This window comes from Thamnophis elegans, chromosome 5, assembly GCF_009769535.1.
Source record: "Thamnophis elegans isolate rThaEle1 chromosome 5, rThaEle1.pri, whole genome shotgun sequence".
In the NCBI taxonomy this organism is placed as follows: Eukaryota; Metazoa; Chordata; class Lepidosauria; order Squamata; family Colubridae; genus Thamnophis; species Thamnophis elegans.
This window is the reverse complement of record NC_045545.1, coordinates 8,524,098-8,549,891: the sequence shown is the minus strand read 5'-3', so window position 1 is coordinate 8,549,891 and position 25,794 is coordinate 8,524,098. Positions and strand designations below refer to the sequence as shown.

At 41.2% G+C, this 25,794-nt stretch overlaps 1 protein-coding gene across 2 annotated transcripts in view; it reads right to left on the bottom strand.

Annotated features, from left to right (window-relative positions):
* Positions 1–1,174: 1,174 nt before the first annotated feature.
* Positions 1,175–25,794, bottom strand: part of RWDD3 (RWD domain containing 3) — a 31,327-nt gene continuing 6,707 nt past the window's right edge. The window contains exons 2-4 of one of the 2 annotated variants that reach the window (XM_032217229.1): positions 8,216–8,703; positions 2,043–2,158; positions 1,175–1,940 (exon numbers count right to left, since the gene is read on the bottom strand). In XM_032217229.1, coding sequence (XP_032073120.1) covers positions 1,826–1,940; positions 2,043–2,158; positions 8,216–8,703 — 719 coding nt within the window. In that variant the 3' untranslated portion in view covers positions 1,175–1,825. The remainder of the gene's footprint in view (positions 1,941–2,042; positions 2,159–8,215; positions 8,704–25,794) is intronic. The other variant, XM_032217228.1, reaches the window with a different exon arrangement.

Sequence of the window (25,794 nt, the reverse complement as noted above, 5' to 3'; positions counted from 1 at the left end):
AAGTTAAGTAAAAGTAAGTAAAGTAAGTAAGTAAGTAAAGTAAGTAAATAAGTAAGTTAAGTAAGTAAGTTAAGTAAGTAAGTAAAGTAAGTAAAGTAAGTAAGTTAAGTAAGTAAATAAGTAAGTTAAGTAAGTAAGTAAAGTAAGTAAGTAAGTAAGTAAAGTAAGTAAGTAAGTTAAGTAAGTAAGTAAGTTAAGTAAGTAAGTTAAGTAAGTAAGTAAGTAAGTAAAGTAAGTAAGTAAGTAAGCAAGTAAGTTAAGTAAGTAAGTAAGTTAAGTAAGTAAGTTAAGTAAGTAAGTTAAGTAAGTAAGTAAAGTAAGTAAGTAAAGTAAGTAAGTTAAGTAAGTAAATAAGTAAGTTAAGTAAGTAAGTTAAGTAAGTAAGTAAGTAAAGTAAGTAAAGTAAGTAAGTTAAGTAAGTAAGTTAAGTAAGTAAGTAAGTTAAGTAAGTAAGTAAGTAAGTAAGTAAGTAAAGTAAGTAAGTAAGTAAGTTAAGTAAGTAAGTAAGTTAAGTAAGTAAGTAAGTAAGTTAAGGAAGGAAGGAAGGAAGGAAGTTAAGTAAATAAGTAAGTTAAGTAAGTAAGTAAGTAAAGTAAGTAAAGTAAGTAAGTAAGTTAAGTAAGTAAATAAGTAAGTTAAGTAAGTAAGTAAGTAAAGTAAGTAAAGTAAGTAAGTTAAGTAAGTAAATAAGTAAGTTAAGTAAGTAAGTAAGTAAGTAAGTAAGTAAGTAAGTTAAGTAAGTAAATTAAATAAGTAAGTAAGTAAAGTAAGTAAGTAAGTTAAGTAAGTAAATAAGTAAGTTAAGTAAGTAAGTAAAGTAAGTAAAGTAAGTAAGTTAAGTAAGTAAATAAGTAAGTTAAGTAAGTAAGTTAAATAAGTAAGTAAGTAAAGTAAGTAAGTTAAGTAAGTAAATTAAATAAGTAAGTAAGTAAAGTAAGTAAGTAAGTTAAGTAAGTAAGTTAAATAAGTAAGTAAGTTAAGTAAGTAAGTTAGTTAAGTAAGTAAGTTAAGTAAGTAAGTAAGTAGGGATGCGGTGGCTCAGTGACTAAGACATTGAGCTTGTTGATCAGAAAGGCCGTCAGTTTAGTGGTTTGAATTCCTAGCGCCACGTAACCGAGTGAGCTCCCATTACTTGTCCCAGTTTCTGCCAACCTAGCAGTTCGAAAGCACGTAGGTTTTATAATCTGAGGCGTCAATAACTGAGGAGGCGGCAAGAACAGTAAATGTTTTATTAACAAGCAACTACTGACAGGCAAAAAGCAAGCAAACCCCCGTCTGACAGCTATTTATACTTGTAGCTGTCAGACGGGGAACCAATGGCATGTCCGCATTTCTCCCGCCGACCGGCAGGCGCGTCTTGACCAATCAGAGGCGCGTCACCCAGCGCCATCTGCTGGCCGCGTCTGGTGGAACACAACACCAAAAAATGCAAGTAGAAATTTTTTTGAAGTTTTGAATACCCATGCAGAATAGCCTATACACACACAAACACATACACACACACAAAATTAGGTTTCCAAATCCCAAGGACAACAGCAATCCCTTCACACCCGACCTACAGTTTTTAAATATCAACTATTGAAACTTTCAACAGTTCCTAGCCAAATGCTGTCAGGGCACACAGCAAAGAAACATCTGTTCTACTGTGAAAAGTGCCTCGTGCTTTCTGTAAGGAGATGGCTTTTTTTTGTTTTTTTTGTTTGACAGTTTGCTTCAGAAAACCTTTAGGACCTGTTCATAACCAAACCTTCTGAGTTATCTTCCTCTTCCATTTGATATATTCGATGACAGTTTTAAGTCACAGCCATGTGGTCTTGCTTCAAACTTACTTTAACTGAGCTGACACAAACTCACTGAACAGTTTTGCGAGTCCTGTGGCCTCAAATTCACGTTGTAGATCATCCAACGTTGAATATTCTTTGACTTCAAATGCCTGAAACCTATATTGTACCAAAGAGACTTCGTGAATATGCCAACTTCTTTGTCAGAATATAATTATCAATTCAAAGGTGATTCTCCAGCTGAACGCAACTAAATCATACCTTCTGTGTTCAGCCTCCACTTTTGTTTCAAAGAGTACGCTCATCATTTTCTCTTTACACTTCTTTCCGCTTGAATCCACATCCACTTTGCTAGTTTTTTGGAGAATAAGGTATTCCTTAATCAGAAAAAAAAGAAGAAGAATTCAACAGCATTAACATAACATCGTCCATAATAGGCCAAGGATAAATATTATTGACAGGAAAAAACATTATTTCCTGAAAGGATTTCTAGACAGACTTTGGCTGAAACCCAACATACCTCCCAGCGCCCAATCAGATCGCACAGGGCGGGCCTTCTCCAGGTGCCGTCGGCTACGCAGTGCTGGCTGGCGGCTCCTCGGGGGAGAGCCTTCTCTGTTGCTGCTCCGGCCCTTTGGAACGATCTACCCCCCGAGATCCGGACCCTCCCCAGACCTTCCGTAAGTCTGTTAAGACCTGGCTGTTACGGCAGGCCTGGGGCTGTTGATCCTGATTGAACTTCAGCCCCTTTGAAAACTGAGTGCATGTTGTGTTTCTGTTTTTAAGCCGTTCTGTCTTGTGTTTTTAATCTTTTTTTAATATTTTTAAACTGCTTTTATGTAAGCCGCCCAGAGTCCTTCGGGATTGGGCGGCATACAAATCTATTAAAAGTTGAAAGTTGAAAGTTTAGTTTAGTTTAGTTTAGTTTATTTGTCTTGTATGCCGCCCACTCCCGGAGGACTCCGGGCGGCTCACAATAGACAAGGGAAGAGGGATAAATAGACAAAGACAACACTTTAAAAAAGGACGCAACATTCACAATTTCCGTGGGGCTGGATGTTTCACAAGCCCCCCGACCTGCTGGAGCAGCCAGGACTTGGTGGCTTTGCAGAAGGCCGGGAGGGTAGTAAGGGTCCGGATCTCCACGGGGAGGTCATTCCAGAGGGCTGGAGCTGCAACAGAGAAGGCTCTCCCCCGGGGAGTCGCCAGCCGACATTGGCTGGCAGATGGAATCCGGAGGAGACCCAACCTGTGCGATCTAATCGGTCTATGGGAGATAATCGGCAGGAGGCGGTCTCTCAGGAAAGATAAGTCAACTCTTTGCATTTTATTAATGACATGATTATTCTTGCTAGTAAATAACTCTTACCAGGGCAAAGTATGGCGACATTGCACTTACACTGTCATGTGACGGGCAAAAGGCACACCCATGAGTTTTACAAGTTTATGAAAAACTGCACCAAGCTTTCCAAAACAGCTTCCCTGAGGATCTTCATCACTCTTACAAAAAGCAGAATTACACCTGATGCAGTTCCCTTCCAATTTATCCAAGTTCAGACGTTAACTCACATGAAAAGTAAACAGATTTATACAACTAATTTCTGAGTTACACTCCCCAGGGTCTGCTGCAGTGAATATTTAAAATGCCTCTTCACTCAGCCACAGATGTATTTTCTTATACCATCTCCCAGAGCAAGGATAGGCAACTTGTGTAAATACACACACACACACACACACACACACACACACACACACAATTTTCCCCCCAATACACATTTCCCTTAGGACACTCAAGTGGGTGTAGTAGTGATGTCAGCTTAGGGTTTTTTTTTCCTACTTCAAGTGTTTGTTTTCTTCTTACGTGAATTAAATCTACTTGACTATTAAACACACTGGGTTTTTTTCCTTGTGTTTTGTTAAAGATTACCTCTAGGGCCTGGAGGAAAGATGAGGGTTCTTTTGCCATTCCCACTCATAGCAATAGCAGTTAGACTTATATACCGCTTCATAGGGCTTTCAGCCCTCTCTAAGCGGTTTACAGAGTCAGCATATCACCCCCACAGTCTGGGTCCTCATTTCACCCACCTCGGAAGGATGGAAGGCTGAGTCAACCTTAGCAATAGCAATAGCAGTTAGACTTATATACCGCTTCATAGGGCTTTCAGCCCTCTCTAAGCGGTTTACAGAGTCAGCATATCACCCCCACAGTCTGGGTCCTCATTTCACCCACCTCGGAAGGATGGAAGGCTGAGTCAACCTTAGCAATAGCAATAGCAGTTAGACTTATATACCGCTTCATAGGGCTTTCAGCCCTCTCTAAGCGGTTTACAGAGTCAGCATATCGCCCCCACAGTCTGGGTCCTCATATCACCCACCTCGGAAGGATGGAAGGCTGAGTCAACCTTGAGCCGGTGAGATTTGAACCGCTGAACTGCAGATAACAGTCAGCTGAAGTGGCCTGCAGTACTACACCCTAACCACTGCGCCACTTCAGCTCTAACAACGCAAGGCCCTTTTATTTAATACTCAGTGCAAACCATGTTGCATGATTTGGCTACGTAATTTCATCATTTTCACAAGCAAGAATAGCAAAAAGGCGACAAAGCTCTTACGGCAAGTCCTTCAGCTCAGAGCTGCTATCTTCAATTCTGAAATGGTGAAGAGTGCAGGATGGTGTTTGTTTATTATCAAACAACGAAGTCCTTCCAAATTTAGATCTCACACACACACAAGTTCAAATCTTGCCAAAGTTTTTTTTAGGATGGGAGACCGTTTATTTAGTGTTGGTTTTGCAGCCTCAAAACAGAAATAGGTCACAATAATAGCAAAAAAGAACCCCTACAAATAAAATAAATTTTCACCGCTATAAATGTATAGAAATTAAAAATCAAGCATGGTTCTATGTAGTGCTCGACTTACAATCAGTGCTTAATGTTCATTTGAAGGTCCGTTGGACCCTCCCCAAAAGATATTTACCACCCAGTACTGAACTTTCAACAACTGGGCCCTCTTCCACAGTCCCACAGCTGCATTTTGTCTGCTCAACAACCAGCCTATATTTAACAGTCATTTGCAGCATCCTGCACTCACATATTTTTGTTGAAAACCAAGGCTTACTTCCATTTTTTGGTTTAAAATGCCCCATAGCGAATAATGGGTTTGCTTATCAACCAGGCAATTTGCTTAATGAGTGTGTGTATTCACTTAACGACTATGGGGATTGACTTAGCAACTGCCACAAAAAATGGCATAAAATCACAGTCATAAACCAAGGACTACTTGTGTTTCCCCAGTAAACTGAGACTGATAAAGGAGGAGAACCTTGTGGCTTAGTGGTTAACACATCTGCCTAATATGTGGCTTAGTGGTTAAAAAAAAATAGTGGTTAACACATCTGCCTAATATGTAATACAGCCCAGGTTCGAATCCCAGTAAGGGTATGGCTAGCTGATGAGAGCTAAATAGCTTGAAATAGATCTATACTAGTCTCCCTTTATTTATCAGCACAAATACAACATACATACATACATACATACATACATACATACATACATACATACATACATACATACATATATGAAAAGGGAGGGAGGGAGGGAGGGAGGGAGGGAGGGAGGAAGGAAGGAAGGAAGGAAGGAAGGAAGGAAGGAAGGAAGGAAGGAAGGAAGGAAAGAAGGGTTTATTTGAAGTCAAGTTCAGCTCTTGGTGACTAAATCGATACACCCATGCATTAAAATTGTGGCAACCAAAGATGAAAAATATAATCTGCTCTCTTTGAAGCCAAGTTCAGCTACTTCCATGCAATTTTCTTGGAAATACAATAATCTGGACCAGGTTTACCACTGACTTGGTGTTTTGTTTTTGTTTTTTATTTGACTTTCCAGCCTACAATATAGTAATCTGGAATTCTCTTGAAAATCTGCTAAAATGACAGAAAAAGACCACATAACCAATACAGACTTCTTCGTGTTTACTTAGGAGGGAGGTCCAGGAGGTTTAAAATAGCCATACTTCATTTTAAGTAAATGAAGCTCCGTCACTTTTCTGAAATGGTATAAGGCCTCCTGCTTGAGCAGGGGGGTTGGGCTAGAAGACCTCCAAGGTCCCTTCCAACTCTGATATTCTATTCATGATTATGTAGTGATCAGATTAATAAGACTTGAGCGGTGCAAACGTATACCCTCCTGAGAAAGCATAAAGAAAAAAAAGAACTATGGCATCCATTCTCATTAAGATTTGCCATGAGGACTAAATATACTACAGAGTTGACTGGAGAACAAAATAGTGAAACCGAAACTGCGGCAAACCGAAGGCTTTTGCAAAGGCAAATTGCTCACAAAATGACATTAAACTAAAAAACAAGAAAGTTCCACTTTGACGTTTTAGGAATAATTCGCATTTAGGAGTTGTTCAATTTTCCCATCTGTCAGTTTGCATATATATTTCCATATAAAATCCCAACCGACTCATAGGACTGTAATTATTATCCAGATCTAAATAATATAATCCATTTCTGAACACAAATTTCTACCAGTTACATTTCATTGGCCATGAAGGCATGACAGAATACTAAATTTGTCATGATTCATCCATAATTCCATACATCACAATGGAAGATACGGGGTTGGCCTATGTAGAATCATCCATTCTTGGTTACAGCAACAGCATCCATTAGTTCGAGTGAAGCAACCACAAATGGTTTGTCATAAAAGGGCAGCAACTTTTTCATGATTAATTAATGCATTAGTATTTAGTTTACTGCTAGAAAGTGTGAAGGGCACCTGGGTGGTGAGGCTACCGTATTAACTGGAAAAAAAGCCCATTTACCACTTGTATCTCAAATAGCTATTGTCTTGACCAGTGGTGAGATTCAAATAATTTAACAACTGGTTCTCTGTCCTAATGACCAGGTGGGTAGGCGGGGCTTAGTGGTCATGTGACCGCATGGGCGTGGCCAACTCAACATTACTCAAGTCGATGGGCGCTTCGCCTTAGCTGTTACAATGTAATAAGGGTTAACCGGAGAGGCAGTTTCTTGTAAGCAGGGCAATAAAGATTAAGCTGGAAACAACACCAGAATGTTTCCTTCCTGCCTTCCTTACAGGATTAATCCTGTAAAGTGGGGAAAAAAACAAAATGAGATTTCTTCCAACAACCGGTTCTCTGAACCTCTTAGAAAGTTAAGAACCGTTTCTCCTGAATAGGTGCGAACTGGCTGAATCGCACCGCTGGTCTTGACCCAATTTTTCCCAATCTTGGCAGCTTGAAGATGGGCGGTCTTTCATATATCTAGACCATCTAAATCAGTTTCTTGAGTTTAGCAACTTGAAGATGTGTGGACTTCAACTCTCATGCCGCCTGAGGAATTCTGGGCGTTGAAGTCCATGCATCTTCAAGTTGCCAAGTTGAGAAACACTAGTCTAGACTCCGGGGGTGGGATTCAAATTTTTTTACTACCGGTTCTGTGACTGTGGCTTGGCAGGCGTGGTGGGCATGGCTTGGTGGGCATCGCAGGGGAAGAATACTGTAAAATCTCCATTCCCTCCCAATCAGCTGGGACTCGGGAGGCAGATAATAGATAGGGGCGGGGCGGTATTTACCGGTTCTCCGAATTACTCAAAATTTCCGCTACCGGTTCTCCAGAACTGGTCAGAACCTGCTGAATACCACTTCTCCTAGATTCCCCATAGAATGGGCAGTCGCAGAGGTAAACCCAAATTTCTCCTATCATGTATCTGCTCACCCTCATGTGAGGCTAATTTAAGCAAGAGGAGAAAATTCTGTCTAATCTGCTGTGACTGCTCATATTGGAGTTCTTCACCGGAGCGGAAGGGACAGTGAAGTTGTGATGGCTGACCCTTTCTCGGTGCAAACTGTGGCTAGCCTTGCAAACCCAATATTAAACATTGCTGTGGATATAACTTTTTTTGGGGGGGAGACCCAGAGGAGAGAGGGAGAAAACAACCAGAGGAAGGTTGAGTTCGTGACCTGACAAATGCGCGCCGACAAAACCGCCGCGACAAAACGGCGACATTGAAAGCATGCCCACTAAAGCGCGCCGACAAAACCGTGCCCACAAAAGCGCGATTAGGGTTTTTAGGTTAGGGTTAGGGTTAGGGTTAGGGTAAGGGTTAGGGTTGTTAACGTTGTTACCGTTGGTTTTGCGTTGTTTGCGATGGCGCGCTTTTGTTGGCATGCATTTGTCGACGCGCTTTAGGCGCGCTTTCAATGTCGCCGTTTTGCCGCAGCGGTTTTGTCGGTGCGCATTTGTTGGACGCGCATTTGTCCCGTGAACCGGTTGAGTTTTGTGTGGAAATCAGCAACCAACCAGGGTATCTCTGATGGTTAACGCTACCGAGCAAAATTCTCAAATATTCATTCTCATTCAATGGTTTGCCAGCCACATAACCAGCCACAAAGAACGAAGCCTGCACCTTAATGTTCCGCTTGTCTCCTTGAAGTAGTATGAGAATCATCTTGCCCATAAACATCAGTCTTCCCGCCAAGTCAAGATCTCTGCACCATTTTTCAACCATTTTGATATATTTCCCTTTGGCTCTCATATGGTCTAAATGTAAAAGGACAGTCCAGATGTCTTCATCCTCGGGTGTTTTCACTGACGGAGTATTTTGCCCACTGCAGGATGGAATTTCAGCTTCTTTAATAACAGATTGAAAATTCTGCTCTATCCAGAGGACCAAGTCATGTACCATGGGCTGAGACAAATGACTTGCTGCTTCTTCAAGCAATCTTGCTCTCACAGCCAGGCACTGTGTCCTGGTAAGTTGTTCAGAATTAAGAGAGATGTTTGGCAAGCTTGATGGGTAACTGAGTGGTAGATGAAACAACAACTTTAACAATACGTCTGCACCCGAAGGTCCTTTCACGCTGGTCTGGATCCTGAAGGAGATTCCGTTTGTTTCTGAAAAGAATTCAAAAGCAGTTAATCAATTGAGGATCAAATCAAATATTCTCAACAGTTTGTTAATTGTCTGCTGTTAGGAAAGCTCAAATAGTAATCAATACTTTATGCAACTACAGATTCTTTTGTGCAAGGGCTATGTTATTTCATTTCAGATTTGGGGATTCGGGGGTTATGTTACATAAAAATTAATGCATATAGTTAAATGCATATAGTTAAAAGGTAGTCCTTGACTTACAACCAATTGCTTTGCAACTATTTTGAAGTTTTGATGGTCAGACCATTCCCCATGGTCATGTGACTGTATTGATTGGCAACCAGGCACATTTACGGCTGTTTGCAATGTCCCACAGCCACATGATTCCATTTTATGGCTTTTTGTCGTAACCCAACATTTAAAGTTCAAAGTTCAAAGTTTAATAAATTTATATGCCGCCCAATCCCGAAGGACTCCAGGCGGCTTACATAAAATAATTCTAAAAAGAAAAAAAATTTAAAATAGAGAGAAAACAAATTTAAAAGACACATCATACACTCAACCTTAGTGGGGCTGGACCTCGTTCATGAGGTCAACAGCCCCAGGCCTGCCGGAAGAGCTAGGTCTTAGTAGACTTACGGAAGGCCGAGAGAGTGGGGAGGGTCCGGATCTCTGGGGGTAGATCGTTCCATAGGGCCGGGGCAGCTACAGAGAAGGCCCTCCCCCGAGGAGCCGCCAGACGACATTGTCTAGTCGACAGCACCCGGAGAAAGCCCATCCTGTGAGATCTTATCGGCCATTGGGAGGTATGTGGCAGGAGGCGGTCTCGTAGATATCCGGGTCCTAAGCCATGTAGGGCTTTAAAGGTGATAACCAGCACCTTTAATTCCAATTTTTGGCAAAACTGATTCATAGCAAACCATGGATTCACTTAACAACCCCAGCATTCACTTCATGCCACTTTGCGACTGTGGCATTCACTTAACCACCACCACCACCATAAAAAAAGATTGTAAAATCAGGTCAGTCACGTGATTGATCTGCTTCACGACTGTTGTGAATTACAACCATCATAGGCAAGCTCCATTACGGTTGCAAGTCAAGAACTTACCTGTAGGCCCTCTGAATTCCGGGAGTCTGGTCTCTGAGTAAACTTAAGTAGATAACATAAAATTCTTGGCCTACCTATGGCAAGTACCAAACCAGGCAATAATACTAAAGTACCCAAGTATTTGTTTGGAAAGCAGTGAAATAAAATTACTGTCAGCCTCTGTTTTGCTGCTTTCTTTGGTATTTGGGTGGGGAGTATTCAGTGCAGGAGTGACTGTAAAAAGGGAGTTGTTCTCACCATCTAGCAATAGCAATAGCAGTTAGACTTATATACCGCTTCATAGGGCTTTCAGCCCTCTCTAAGCAGTTTACAGAGTCAGCATATCGCCCCCAACAATCCAGGTCCTCATTTTACCCACCTCGGAAGGATGGAAGGCTGAGTCAACCTTGAGCCGGTGAGATTAGAACCGCTGAACTGCAGATAACAGTCAGCTGAAGTGGCCTGCAGTACTGCACCCTAACCACTGCGCCACCTCGGCTCTTCTACTGCGCATGTTGCTGATAGAGGATTTGCCGCCAAGGCCAACTGTCCGGCATACCAACCTGATGATGCTTTTTGAAGATGTCTCCCACATGACACCTGAAGGGTGTACGGATTGGACTATGGGATGGGGTTACCAAGGGGAGGGGGGTTGGGTCACATATTGATATCTATGATTACGCGCGCTTTTGCCTCAGATCTTGCTTTGCCTAGCTGCTATCTACTCATAACCAGTAAAAGTACTCTTAATTCTGCAAAATGGAGTTGAGTGGTTTCTTTCTTGGTTACTGAGGGAGGCCGCCGTGACAATTACTGGTTGCCAACTGGTTACTGGTAAGTCAACCAACCTTTTTGGTCTGAAATTTTAATTAGTTTAAAACTTGGTTTCAGACAACTTTCTTGTCTTAATGCAAACATTCAAGACAGAGTAACAGCTGAATGAACGTGTATCGAATGGAATATCTTCCATTAGGAGTCGCACTGAGTTCGTACACTTTCCGCTATTAAAAATCAAAATTTCTTCTTCATCCAAGCTATATGACTCTATAACGGCTCGAAAGTTTTCCTAGCACTATGAAAGACAAAAATAAGAAAAATCCTGTGCTAACTAAGGAGAGTCCCTGTCTATTCGCACAACTCTTGATTCATACTCTAAATACTTATCAACATTTTGTTGATAAGTAGGAGGTCCCCAAAACATGTCCGAACTGGGCTGGACTGGATTTTTGAACTGGGGCCTCAATGAGGAGAGGAGGCGTGGCTAAGAATTTCAACTCAGTTCTTGGGCGAATAGACTGAATTTGATCCATGCTTGGACTCTCCAAGCAGCGCACAGGAGAACTGCAAGTTGCACTGCATGTAACAATGATTAATTTAGGTCTCCGCATTTTCAAATGTCTATTTTAAGTAGCAACCAAGGAGCCAACTACTGTGTTAAAAATAATTAGCAGTCTGGGATTAAATAAGGCTCACTTGAACAACTCTTGATGTCTTATTATATTTAGATATACTAAATATATACATATCTATATATTTAGATATGTTTTTATCAACTGTTTTTTAGTAGTTGGACATCAACAAACAGCCAGACCATATTTTTATTTTGAAGATAGTAAGGCGTTAGAAAAATAAATAAGTATAGATCACTAAACATCTAAAGTAATACAAAAAGACATAGAGACCTACAGGGATGGGTGGCTACAAATAAGCTATTAGTTTTGTTCATACTTTGAAAACGATTGTGCAGAAAAATGTTGATAAGTATTTAGAGTATGAATCAAGAGTTAGCCCACTCAAAATGTTAAAACCTGACATCATCCAGTGAAACTGACTGGCACATTCCTGACAGATAAAGTAAGTCTACCTTCACACAGAATACACATGCAAATGCTGTCATCAAACAGTGAAGGTTTCAAAAGAGAATCAGACAACTTCATGGAGATCAATCTAGCAATGATTAATAATCGTGTCAAAGTTAAGAAAAGGGATGGGAACTTTCCAGGGGCGTATACATGTACCCACACAAACAATATTCTTGAAGTAGAGACAATGTTTCTGAAGTAAACATTTTTATTTCTCTTAAGAGTGGCTTAAGAGTGGCTCGGTACACCCATGTTACACCTATCCTCCGCGAGCTGCACTGGTTACCGATTGGTCTCCGGATACGCTTCAAGGTGTTAGACGTCACTTATAAAGCCCTTCATGGTATTGGACCTGGGTACTTGAGAGACCGCCTGCTGCCAATTACCTCCCAAAGACCCATTAGATCACACAGATTAGGCCTCCTCCGGGTTCCGTCTACTAGCCAATGCCATCTGGCCACTACCCAGGGGAGGGCCTTCTCTGTGGCGGCTCCGGCCCTTTGGAACGAGCTCCCCGCAGAGATTCGGACCCTCCAGGCCTTCCGAAAAGCCGTTAAAACCTGGCTGTGTCGGCAGGCCTGGGGTCGATGAGTTCCCTTCCCCTCTTGAATCGTGTGGCTGTTGGTTGTTTTAAATTCCCTTGTACTTTTTGTTGTAGTTTTTGTGTTTCCCTTCCCCTCCTTGGGTTTGTGCGCCACCTTGAGTCCCGCTGGGAATAGGGCGGCATATAAATAAAATGAACCTCGAACCTCGCTTTAGCTTAACCAACCACCCACTTGCTATCTACATATATTTCTCAATGAAGCATGTCATGGTTTCTTAACCACGTCAATCCCTCCTCCTTTGATTCAGGCAGGTTTTCCTTATGAGAACTTTGATCAGAACTTCCTTGATTCACAGAACTCCATCAGGCAGTTTCAGAACTTCCACTTCTTTTGACTTGCTTTCAGTCTAGCAAGGAAGAAGAGGGGGGAAATCACTCTTTCTCAAACCTTTGAGAAGTCCTTCACCTTTGTCAAGCTATCCCTTCTGGAGTCTGGGCTGCTCTTTCCAAACCAGCTGTTTCTTCCACCTGCTATTCCATGCCGCAGATCTCATCCTGTGCTCAGCTCCTCCTCCAACCATGTCTGGGTTTATATACGACATCCACAGTGTCCAGCAACTTCCTCCATTGCCTTCCTCCAATTCGCTTTTTAGACAGTTCTCACCAATAGGCAGAAATGCCTACTCTCCAGAATCTTAATTAGCGGTGGCACAGTGGTTAAAATGAAGTACTGCAGGCCACTTCTGCCGATTGCCGGCTGACTGCAGTTCAGCAGTTCGAATCTAACCAGGCTCAAGGTTGACTCAGCCTTCCATCCTTCCGAGGTGGGTAAAATGAGGACCCAGATTGTTGGGGAAAATATGCTGACTCTTTAAACCGCTTAGAGAGAGCTATAAAACACTGTGGGACGATATATAAGTCTCAGTGCTAGTGCTATTGCTGTCTACATGACACTTAAAACAGAGGCCAATTTTATACTCTGCCACAGTCATCCAGCCATAGTCAGTTAAATGGAAATTCTGTATATACGGATAGGAATAACCCTGAATATTTGTACAGGGAGATATACTAGAGGGAAGAGTTGTTGCTTGTCCTGTTGCATGAAGAATAGCCTCAGATGGGGCAATAGATAATGAAAAATGGGATTTTTATGCTGCCAGGTCTAGAGATGCTACTATATATGAGTTTTTTTCTGCAACAATAAATAGCTTGTCAAAATAACAGCCATGATTCTAATACAAGACTTATTTCTTATTATTAGTTTGCCAGGTTTATTCCACTTTTTCTGCAGGAATTTAAAGTGGCTTAAATGAGAATTTCCATTCATTTTTATCCTCATATCAGCAGTCTTGTGAGGTACCGTATTTTTTGGAGTATAAGACGCATCTTTTCCCCTCAAAAAAAAGGCTGAAAATCAGGGTGTGTCTTATACATACTGTTGTAGCATAAGTGCAGGCATGCATAGGCATGCGGAACCACAACAGCAGTAAAAGATTTACTGTACCATAAGGTCAGTAACACAACTTGCTGACTTTGAGCATTATGTAGGGTCAGAGGTTTGTGTGCTAGTAAAAGATTTACTTGCTGATTTTGAGTATTATGTAGGGTCAGAGGTCTGTATGTCAGTGGATGATTTACCATATACCATAGACTTGTACAACCATGATTGGTCTATATAGACCTTGCAACTCCACCTTTCTTTGTGTATACTCAATAAAAGAGGCCTCAGACATTGCTCTGGGTCGTCTCATCCCGAGAAGACTTGTGTCCGTGTCTTCCTTCATCATTGGCCTCATGGGCAACCCACGGAGAAATCGCAACATACAGCATTTTTTGCCTCCCAAAACCCCACCCCTTCACTAAAATGGCCATGCATAGCCTTTAGGAGGCTTCCGGAGTGCTCCTGGTGGCTGGGGAGGGCAGAAATGAGCGAAAAATGTGCCATTTTTTGCTCAATCTTGCCCCCCCCACCCTACACTCTACAAGACTCCTATAGGCTATTCATGCCTTTTGGGGGGGGGAACAGGCCCATTTTCGTGAAAAACAGGTCATTTTTGGAAGATCTGCAGAGTGCAAAAAACTTTTTTTTTATTTGCCTCTTCAAAATCTTGGTGCGTCTTATACTCCGAAAAATTAAGCTGAGAGGACTTACAACAGTTCATTTAGTGACCTTTCAAAGTTACAACAGCACTGGAAAAATGTAACTTATGTCCATTTTTCATAGTTGCGACCTTTACAGCATCCCCATGGTCATATGATCAAAATTCGGATGCTTAGCAACCAGTTCATATTTATGTCATATTATACAGTTTGCAGAGTCAGTATATTGCCCCCAACAATCTTCATTTTACCCTCCTCGGAAGGATGAAAGGCTGAGTCAACCTTGAGCCGTTTAGAATCGAACTGCTGGCACTCAGTAGAATTAGCCTGCAATGCTGTATTCTAGCCACTGCACCACCCACGGCTTTTAAAGCACTATAAATAAATGAGTAAAAATGCCAAATCCAGTCTAAACATCTGGCTGATTATTCCACAATGATGGATATTCTCTCTCTCTCTCTCATTTCCCCAAAATAAGACTTCCACGGATAATATAATATAATATAATATAATATAATATAATATAATATAATATAATATAATATAATATAATATAATATAATAGTATAGTATAGTATAGTATAGTATAGTATAGTATAGTATAGTATAGTATCGTATCGTATCGTATCGTATCGTATCATATCGTATTGTATCATCATATCATATCATAATAATATTATATCATATAATATAATATCATATAATAATATCATATCATACAATATCATATAATATATAATATCATATAATATAATATATATAATATCACATAATATAATTTCATATAGTTTAATATAGTTTAATATAGCTTCATATAATATAATTTCATATAATTTCATATAGTATAATTTCATATAATATAATTTCATATAATATAATTTCATATAATTTCATATAGTATAATTTCATATAGTATAATTTCATATAGTATAATTTCATATAATATAATTTCATATAATTTCATATAGTATAATTTCATATAGTATAATTTCATATAATATAATTTCATATAATATAATTTCATATAATTTCATATAGTATAATTTCATATAATATAATTTCATATAATATAATTTCATATAATATAATTTCATATAATTTCATATAGTATAATTTCATATAATATAATTTCAGATACATACAGTATAGAACAGGAGTCAGTACACCTCCTCACAGTTTGTAAATATTTAAGTGTATCTTTTCATGTGACAACACTGAAGAAATGACACTTGGCTACAGTGTAAAGTAGTGAGTATACAGCTTGTATAACAGTGTAAACACGCTGTCCCCTCAAAATAACAAACACACAGCCATAAATATCTGATAATGCATTTATTGTTATTACATGCAACGAACCAAGGATAGTCCCATTGACCCTTGGGGTCCATATTGACTTTTTTAGAGAAACCTGTGAAGATATTTAAAAATGGCTTCAAAAGTAGACAACAATCAGATAAATCCATACAAGCCAGAGACAACTTTTTAAAAGCAGATCACAGTACATGATTTGTAATGTACCATTTCCTGACAGGGATGTAGCTAACGTAAAACAATGGCGTAAGAGTCCCTTTGTAAAATTAAAAGAGGACAAGGGACCTCGTCTGCTTCTGACTAAAAGAGAAAAATAATTAGGGAGTAAGATGAAAGATGCTCTTTTTTCAGATCCTTGCTGTTTTCCGCTCTTTGATGTGTTTCAACTACTTCACCCCATTTCTTCAAAAAGTTGCTAAAATGTCAAGTTGATTCATTCTTCGGGGAGAAGACAGATTTGAAAGATTCAGTGGAGCTGTCCCGAGCTTCAGATGAGTCCTTTTGAAGTGGCTTGTCTCTGCCCTACCTCCCAAGTTTTATCCTTTTTCCACTGATCTCAGCCCCCCCCGAACCCCCCCATGACTGCAACCTTCAACGCCCTCTATAAAACAACAGACAAAGCTATTTAATGAGTGACACAAACTGAAATGATTTAGGCAGCTCTGAGAATGACTAATGGGAGGCAAGGCAACATTTTCAAAGAGCCTTCACAGTCATACCTTTATATATTATATAGGGGCGCGATACCGCCAATGAAAAAAGTCCACTGATGTATCAACCAGTCTTCCCTATCTTGCTACAGATATCTCTGAACAACCAGTCTCCAAATCTCCACCCAGGCTGTACAAGACTGCTTCAAGCACTATGGTAGAAGCATATTCATATCTTAGTTACTTGGTTTGTCCAAAGCGATTGGGTCAATTAACTTTCGACTACCCTGAAAATAAGACCTCCCCAGATAATAAGCCCATAATCAGGTTTTTGAGTGCATGCGCTGAAATAAACCCTCCCCGAAAATATTGCAACACAGCAGCAGCTATGAGGTGACCATGCTCACCACCTTCTGCACCTCAAAAATAATAAGACCTCCCCAAGGCCAAGTGCTTATTTCAGGAGTCAAGAGAAAATCAGACCATGTCTTATTTTCAGGGAAACACGGTATTTTTCAATGCTCCATAAGAAGAGGATCTAACTCACCAGGAGGTCCATTTTCAGTTCTACACCAGGAAGAGGAGGTAGTAGGACGCTCTGACTGCCTCTACATAGTGATGTAGCGATAGACCTGATCTTTAGTAAGGCAAGATGAGGTTCACACACAGGCATGGACCTGGAAGGAAGCTGTCCTCTTGTCCATACTCACTCCTTCTGATTATATACAGGTAATATAGAGAATTGGAAATAACTGTAGTGATTTGCTGATTAACTTTTCAGAAATGATGTCAGGATTGCCTTTTTCACAGCAATAGCAATAGCAGTTAGACTTATATACCGCTTCATAGGGCTTTCAGCCCTCTCTAAGCGGTTTACAGAGTCAGCATATTGCCCCCACAGTCTGAGTCCTCATTTCACCCACCTCGGAAGGATGGAAGGCTGAGTCAACCTTGAGCCGGTGAGACTTGAACCGCCGAACTGCAGATAGCAGTCAGCTGACGTGGCCTGCAGTACTGCACTCTAACCACTGCGCCACCTCAGCTCTGCAGCAAGGTTGTCCAACTACAGACAGTATATCACACAATGTAGTATTAAAGTGCAGTATTTTTCAGAGAGGGGAGCTCACTCTGTCCTATGAAGCTGGACTCAAACCACCGGAATGCTGGCAATTGTTCAGCACATTGAGCATCATTAGGTTTCTGTGCCCTGGGAAACCAAATAATCCTATGGTCTTTAAGAAATCAAGGTGACCAGCTATGCCTATGTTGTTGTTCTTTTTATTTTACTTTACCAATGATGATGGTACCACAATCCCATTACTGTATGCAGCAAATAAATTAAGTGAACCTCAGAAATCATTACAGTCAATTTATAGTGGTTAAGGCATCGGACTAGAAACCTGGAGCCTGTGAGTTCTAGTCCCACCTTAAGTGCAAAGCCAACTGAGTAATCTGAAGCCAGTCAATTTCTGACAGCCCTAGGAAGGAAGCAATGACAAACTACTTCTGAAAAACCTTGCCAATAAAAAAACTTCAGGAAAGAGAGAGGGAGGGAGAGGAAGAATAGAAGACACTACAGCAGCAATAGCTACAGAAATTATGGCAGCCCAAAATGGAAAAAAAAAATAACAAAAATGCCATTGCACCTTAAAAACTAAATGATATGAGCATTTGTCAAGTGCCTTGTATCACATAATCTCTAATCTATGTGGGCATATTATTTGGGCCATTTTTAAGGTGATACAAGAGGCTTCAATGTTCTTATCACAACACATTAGCTTATTTTATTCCTTGCAAACATAAACAACTATTGCATTTTAAGGTGGCTTCCTATTAGTAATATTTAAGGTTCTAAGAAGAAAGAAATTCTTCCTTTTGGGTGTTCTGTAGTTTTATATTTCTTTGTCACTGAATGTTATCAGACTTTTACAGTATGTGCAAATTACAGTATACAGTACATAAACAGAGTCTGAATAAAAAAAAATATTAAAGCATTGTGCTTGTTTTACTTATTTCATAAACAAAGTCATTCAATAATATTATTGTAATCATCCATTAAAGCAACTTGACTCCTGCTTAATTCCTTTTTGACCTGGACAACTGTATTATTCTTAGTTCTCTTTGTCCCAAAAGTACTTTTTCAAAAGGCAACAGGAGTTTGTTGTTGTTTTTTTCTTCATTGCAATATACACAATAGCAGAGTTGGAAGGGACCTTGGAGGTCTTCTAGTCCAACCCCCTTTCCTTGAAGACATTTGGCTTCTCATTCAAGAAGCTTCTTCAGCTCAGGGGGTAAAGACACCCCCCCTCCCTAATAGTTCACAAACTATATTGTAGACGTAGAGGCCTCAATCTGACAAGATCTTGTCTTATAAGTGTGAAAACAATAAAGAACTCAACTTGGAAGAACCGTGGCGTGTCATTCTTGGTTTTCGGCCTGACAGAAATGTATTTCACTTTAATAACACATTATATTGGCCTGCTCTGTCAACAGAAGTGCTATCTGAGATAGAGAGCAGCGTATTATCATACTGTTGACATTCACTGTGCTAATAAGTCGAATTCTTGCACACACATTCACACTGCTGCAAACGCATGCTTATCCCAGCAAATAGTGCCCGCACACTTAAAATGGTTTCCCTTGTTTAATGTCGGCTTCCGATTCCACATCTGCAAACTTTCTGTGTCATGTGTTCATTCTGCATTGCTCAGAGTTACCCACAGAAAGTTTTGATGAACCTTTTACATATATGACAAGCTGGATGAGCAAACCCGAGCAGAGGAGAGAACAGATTAATAAGTAAATGATGTCATTCTATCTGCAACATTAATCTTGGGGGGCTAGGCAAATAAAGAAAAACAAGTCTTCGTTAATTAGCTTATTTAAATTCATACACACATCATTTTCAGTGAATCTTCTTCTGAATGTTAACCATGTAATTTTAAGCTTTGAGAAATTCATGTTTTTATATACCATGAGTGGAAGGGGAAAAGCCCCTCACATCCCCTCCCAAGTCAACAGTCCTCAAGATATCTGTCCTCTGGTCTTCCAAGGTCTCTTTATTTAACTCAGCCATCTTTTAGAAAAGAATCTCCCAAACATAAGATGACTTTTAAATAAAAAAGATTTTCAAGATACCCGTTTCAGGGCGGTTGGCGATATGGGGACCTAAAAGAGATTAGAACAAAGATCCCTTAATAGCTAAGGGGAAGTCAATTTCCATTTCTCATTTTGCACATACGAACATTTTAATCTACTTGGCTGGTCATAAAATAATCTTTTTACCAGCAGGAAAATGAAAGAAGCTGCTCTCTATCATCCCCTTTAGCTGCTGGAATGTTCTCTCTCTAAATTTGGAAGGTGGGGGACAGAGGTGGGTTCCTACCAGTTCGCACCTATTCGGTAGAACCGGTTCGTCAAATCTACCGAACCGGTTAGAAGAGGTTCCACCAGTGGACCCGGAAAGCAGGCCACACCTACAGAAGAGGTTCCAAATTTTTTTGAAACCCACCACTGGTCCTTGGATGTGATTATTCTACACTATCATGCTCATATTTATAAAACTCAGTGCCTCTGTGAAAGGTAAGGATGACTACTGCGTTTGTGGTGCAATCAGAACATTGCGTGTGTTGAAGTTGTTTTAACGCAAACCAAAGATGCCTTTTAAAAAACAAGTTGACATCATATTCTTATGCATGCCAGTGCTGTCTGTGAGGTGATTTAAGGTGGTTCTGACAAGTGTCGTCGGCATCTTCATATCCGGTCCCATGGGTGGCAAGCCACTCCCATCCAGTCACATGAGCGGCAAGCCACTCTCACAAAGGAGGCCACACCCACAGAGTAGGTTCGAACAATTTTTGAAACCCAGCACTGGTGGGGGAGTGCGGAAGTTCTGAGCTAGTGGGCGCAACACCAAGCTACACCACCAGTATTTTAGATTCTAAGAAGGTCTCTGATCCCATAACGCTATTAAAACATGAATAAGCGGAAAGGTGGACTATGCTTAAGACTGCTCCTTAGCAACGTACTGTCTTTCCACTCATTCATGTTTTAATTTAATGCTTTAATTACATGAATCTTTAAAAATCTAGTGGGGGCAGGAAACCTGGAGAGCTTCAAGAAAAATACACGGGTGCCTAAATAGCCAAAGTGGAAGTTATGTGGGAAGCCCACCATTATTCGTTCTACCATCTCCCTCCCTCTCAATGAATTTGCCCAGCAAATTGCTAAATTGGTTCAGACAATACTGGAGGCAGAAGCTCTTCAGGCGTCAACTCCTTATGTCATTTCTTACTTATTCATGAGGTCCATGATGCTCCCTGAGATCAGTTGCTTTCTTGCAGATGTTTCATTATCCAACTAGATAACACCATAAGTCCTAGAAGGATATTACACTGTTGGGTAACGAAACGTCTGCAAGTAAACAACTAAGCTCAGGGAGCACCAAGGACTCCACAGTTCAGTTCTGATCTATAAATATTCTGTACTATCTCCTTTTTTAGGACTTTCTAATCCTTTAATTTCGGGGTAGAGTCAGAGCGATTGGATGGAGTGAATGCCCTTCCTGATGCCATATATCTATATCTATATGTTGTGGCCCAGCAGGAGCCGTTGGAGCTGCCACCAGACTCCGACAGCGAGGGGCCCTATGAGTCAGCTTTGGAGGATGTGGAGGACCCTGGACAGGGTTCCGACTCCGAGCAGGGCACAGAGAGGCTGGTTGGCCACCAGGAGGCGCCTGAGCCTTGGACCAGTGAGGAGGAGATAAGGGAGTGGGATCCGGACATCAGCAGTGAGTTGTTCCTGGATGCCCAGCACTGAAGAGCTAATAGGCGTCAGAAACAGTTGCGCAAGTACAGGAAGTAATTGCACTCAGCTGGTGGTCATTAGGCTCCTCTCCAGACTATAAAAGGACTGCTTGTGCACATGCCCCTCTTGCAGAAGTCAACGCAGGAACTAATGTTGGAGAACATTATTGTGAGCTTGGCAGGCTGGATTGCTGCCACAGCTTATCTGTGCTAGATTGCTGCCCAAGCTTGTCTGTGCCGGTTTGCTGCCAAGGACCTGTCTGTCTGTTAATTAAATGCCGTAATTCTCGGAGTGTGTGTTGGTGTGGGACGAGGGGGGTCAGAATATATATACACACCCAAATTAGCTAACTATTCCTTATTTGGAGGAATGAGTTATATTTCCCCCTGTGTGTCACAACAACTTGAAGTGGAAGGACAATTTTGAACAGCCTGAGGCAGATGACTAAATGTTACAGAGTTAAATTGGTTGAAATGTCCTTCTTGTTTCTAGATCTCATGACTGGGCTTTATAGCAAGATTTTAACTCTTCCGTCAGTGATTCCTAAACTGACAATAATTAACCCCAAGAGAATAATCTGGGTATATTTAGAAATATTTAGAAACCGGACAAATGTAATAGATATATAAATGTAATAGACAGCAACCCGGCACAGACAAGCTTGGGCAGCAATAAACACAGATAAGGCTTGGCAGCAATCCAGCCTGCCAAGCTCATACAAAGTTCTCCGACATTCAATTCTGGGTTGACTTCTGCAAAGAGGGCGTGTGCACAATTAGACTTTTTATAGTCTGGAAAGGAGCCTAATGACCACCAGCTGAGTGCAATTACCTCCTGTAACTGCACAACTGTTCCCGACGCCTATTAGCTCTTTGGTGCCGTGCATCCAGGAACAACTCACTACTGGCTTCCGGCTCACTCTCCCTTGTCTCCTCCCCACCGGTCCAAGGCTCAGGTGCCTCCTGGTGGCCAACCAGCCTCTCTGCGCCCTGCTCGGAGTCGGAACCCTGTCCACATGTGGAGGGTCCACATGTGGAGGGTCCTCCACATCCTCCAGAGCTGACTCAAGAGGGCCCCTCGCTGTCGGAGCCTGGTGGCAGCTCCAACGGCTCCTGCTCGGCCACAACACCATGGTAAAAAGGTCATAAAATAGGGCATGATTCGCTTAACCGCCTTGCTTAGCAACATTAATTTTGGGCCCAATTGTGGTTGTAAGTCGAGGACTACCTGTAAACATGATATACCGGTAAATGAGCAGCATGTTCACGCCAAAAATAGAGATGATGGGTTAGGAGAATCAACAGCACTGCAGTACTTTCCCCCCCCCCAGCTACCATCTTAGTGAAATTTAAAAAAAGGTACCAGTTTAAAGTGTTTTCCTGGAGGGAAAAAAGTAACTATATTATTCAATTAAATTAATAATTAAGTATATATGTCTTTTAAGTGACATGATTGCTCACCATATGGTTAGTATAATATGGAGTATAAGAGCCGAGGTGGCACAGTGGTTAGAATGCAGTACTGCAGGCCACTTCAGCTGACTGTTATCTGCAGTTCAGCGGTTCTAATCTCACCGGCTCAAGGTTGACTCAGCCTTCCATCCTTCCGAGGTGGGTGAAATGAGGACCCAGAGTGTGGGGGCAATATGCTGACTCTGCAAACCGCTTAGAGAGGGCTGAAAGCCCTATGAAGCTGTATATAAGTCTAACTGCTATTGCTATTGCTATGGAGCTAGTCTCTAACAATGCAAAGGACTATTTACAAAAAGTTTTTTGACAAGCTAAGTCATATTAAAGCAGACGTAAAGTGAGATTTGGACATTAAGTGTGAAACCTACTGGGTCAGGCTGGACAGCCTCTTAGAGCCCCTTTACTTCTATATTAAAAGCCACATAGACAAGAGTTGGAACTTGCAAAAGAAACAGGAAGCCAGTGCCTAACCAAGATGGCAAGATGTCCCTATGTCAAAATCTTTATCAAAAGTCCAAGGTTCAATTAAAGTTCGTTAATGACACGTACTCCATTAACAAAAGGAGAAGTAAGATCCCATCTCCTTATAAGGCTTTCTCCTCAAGGTAACCACTAAGAAATGAGTTAAGTGTTTCCATGTTAAGCTGCCTTTGAGAATGTATAAGAACGCGTGCTTCGATAATGAAGGTTGTTCAGAACTTGCAATGCTAGCCATGGGCTAGCTTTCCGTGACCCGTCAAAACCGCGGAGGACAAGATCGCGCTCGACGAAAGCGCGCATTTGACGTCATCACAGCGCGACGAAAAAAATTAAAAATTGAAATAAAATTAAAATTAAAGCAAGCCGATTCACATAAAGGTAAGGGTTAGGTTTAGGTTTAGGGTTAGGGTTAGGTTAAGGGTTAGGGTTAGGTTTAGAGCGTTAGGGTTACGTTTAGCGTTAGGTTAAGGGTTAGCGTTAGGTTTAGCGTTACGTTAACGGTTAGGTTTAGGGTTAGATTTAGGGTTAGGTTAAGGGTTAGGTTTAGGGTTAGGTTTGGGGGGGTTAGGGTAAGGTTTTCGCTTTATTTTTACATTTTTCGATCACAGCGCGATGTTTTTGTCGCGCTGTGATGACGTCAAATGCGCGCTTTCGTCGAGCGCGATTTTGTCCTACGCGGTTTTGTGTTGGAACCTAGCTTTCTGAACCTGGCTGCCAAATAAACTTTTCCTGTATCCTGAGAAGTCTAAAGCCTGTCATTTTCTGCAACAATATGAGACATGATCAATATAAAGCAACATTAAAGCCTTATTTTAAATAATCTAATAGCCAGGGTAAGGAAATGAACACTATGTTGTTACTTTTCCTTTCTTCTTCAATCTTTAGAACTTACGCTTGGAATAACTATTGCAGATTTCCAGGTCTCTTTTAGCAAGTTGGTTTTTCTGACTAGCATCATTCATTCAACCCATCCTAATTCCCCATCTTCAGTTGAAGAAGGTTAAAAAAAATAGTGACAGAAATATGACACCCGTTAGAATCTGCTGTGTCAAAAGCTGCACGCGGCAAAGCTGTAGGACTTTCTGAAAATGTCAGGAAAAAGACGCGGAGTGGGATTTGCCCCGGCTAATACAAATGCAAACAGAATAAAATTAAGATATTCAGAATAAGTGGTGAGGAGCGTGAGAGTGAGTTCAATACAGAGAGGCACGCCGAGATAAACTGTCACAATATGTTGCACATCAGTGGTTTTCAAACTGTTTCCAGGGATAGTTTTCCTACACGTACAAAAATTCATTCTCTACACCACTGTATCAAGTAACCATTCAGTGGAGTCCTTTCAACGATAAAAGATTTATTTTAACTAAACCTCAAGAGCGAGGCATCGGAACTGTCTGGAACTTTCCATGCTTAATTTGTTAGGTTCTTTGATAAATCCACTCATATTTGCAGACAGCGGTATCCACATTAAGAGTGGCTTCTACTGAAGCATCCAAAAACCCTTTCTGATCCAGGTCCATGAGATTATCTTTCATAAATAAAGCTTGAGGAGTTAGACAGGATACTTAAGAGCTGTTGTTCTACTCCAGCACGCTTGGATGAAACCCAATTTTTCTGGGTCTATTGCAATATAATGTTGGCACCAAAGTATCCTTGGTTGATAGCTGATTAGATAGCTTCTGCCAGAAAAGAGATGTTGGAATACAGCTGATGGCGTTTAAGCCCCCTCTGAAGATTTGACACCATCAATTCTCTATCTTGGGGGCTACGGAGCCGAGGTGGCGCAGTGGTTAGGGTGCAGTACTGCAGGGCCACTTCAGCTGACTGCTATCTGCAGTTCAGCGGTTCAAATCTCACCGGCTCAGGGTTGACTCAGCCTTCCATCCTTCCGAGGTGGGTGAAATGAGGACCCAGACTGTGGGGGCGATATGCTGACTCTGTAAACCGCTTAGAGAGGGCTGAAAGCCCTATGAAGCGGTATATAAGACTAACTGCTATTGCTATTGCTATTGCTAAAGAGAGAACTGAAGAAGTTTACATTCCTATCTGTGGGTTGTTTTCAATTTATAGCACTGGGGCAGAGGTGGGATCCTACTGGTTTGCACTGGTTCGGCCGAGTAGTTAGTAACTCTGCCTGCCACGACCCCGAACCGGTTCTATCGGTGGCGCTGCTATCTTGATTTTTGGTTCTGCACATGCACAGAACAATCTTCATTGAAAAAAAAAATGACTTTTTTTGTCCTTTTCTAACAATGTGCGCATGTACAGCCCTTTTTTAGGTGCAAATTCGCATGTGCGCCGAGCTAGCATAAAATAATTTTTGTGCGCCAAACCGTCAGTAATGCCGGCAGGAACTCACCCCTGCACTGGGGAATTTCAGGCTAAGTATAAATGCCTGGAGATCCCAGAGATCTTTTTTCTCATGCTCTTCATTATCCATTCAAAACCACCATGGAGAACTTTGACTTTGGATTCCTGCAAGGCACCAATCCTAGTTCTGCTAGAGTCTCAAATAGAGAAAACACCCTCAAGACAATAAAATGTCCTTCAAGTCAAGGTTGACTTCTAGAGGTTTTATGAATGAACCCATGCAGTCATCCTGGCAGCAGGATGGAGGTACCGCCTTCTGAATTATTTTTTGATGTTCAGAGCTAACCTACAGCCTTGGAGGTACACTAGGCAATTATTTATTTATTAGACTTATATACCGCTTCATAGGGCTTTCAGCCCTCTCTAAGCGGTTTACAATTTTTTTTTTAGCAAATTGAGTCAGCAACTTGCCCCCACAGTCCGGGTCCT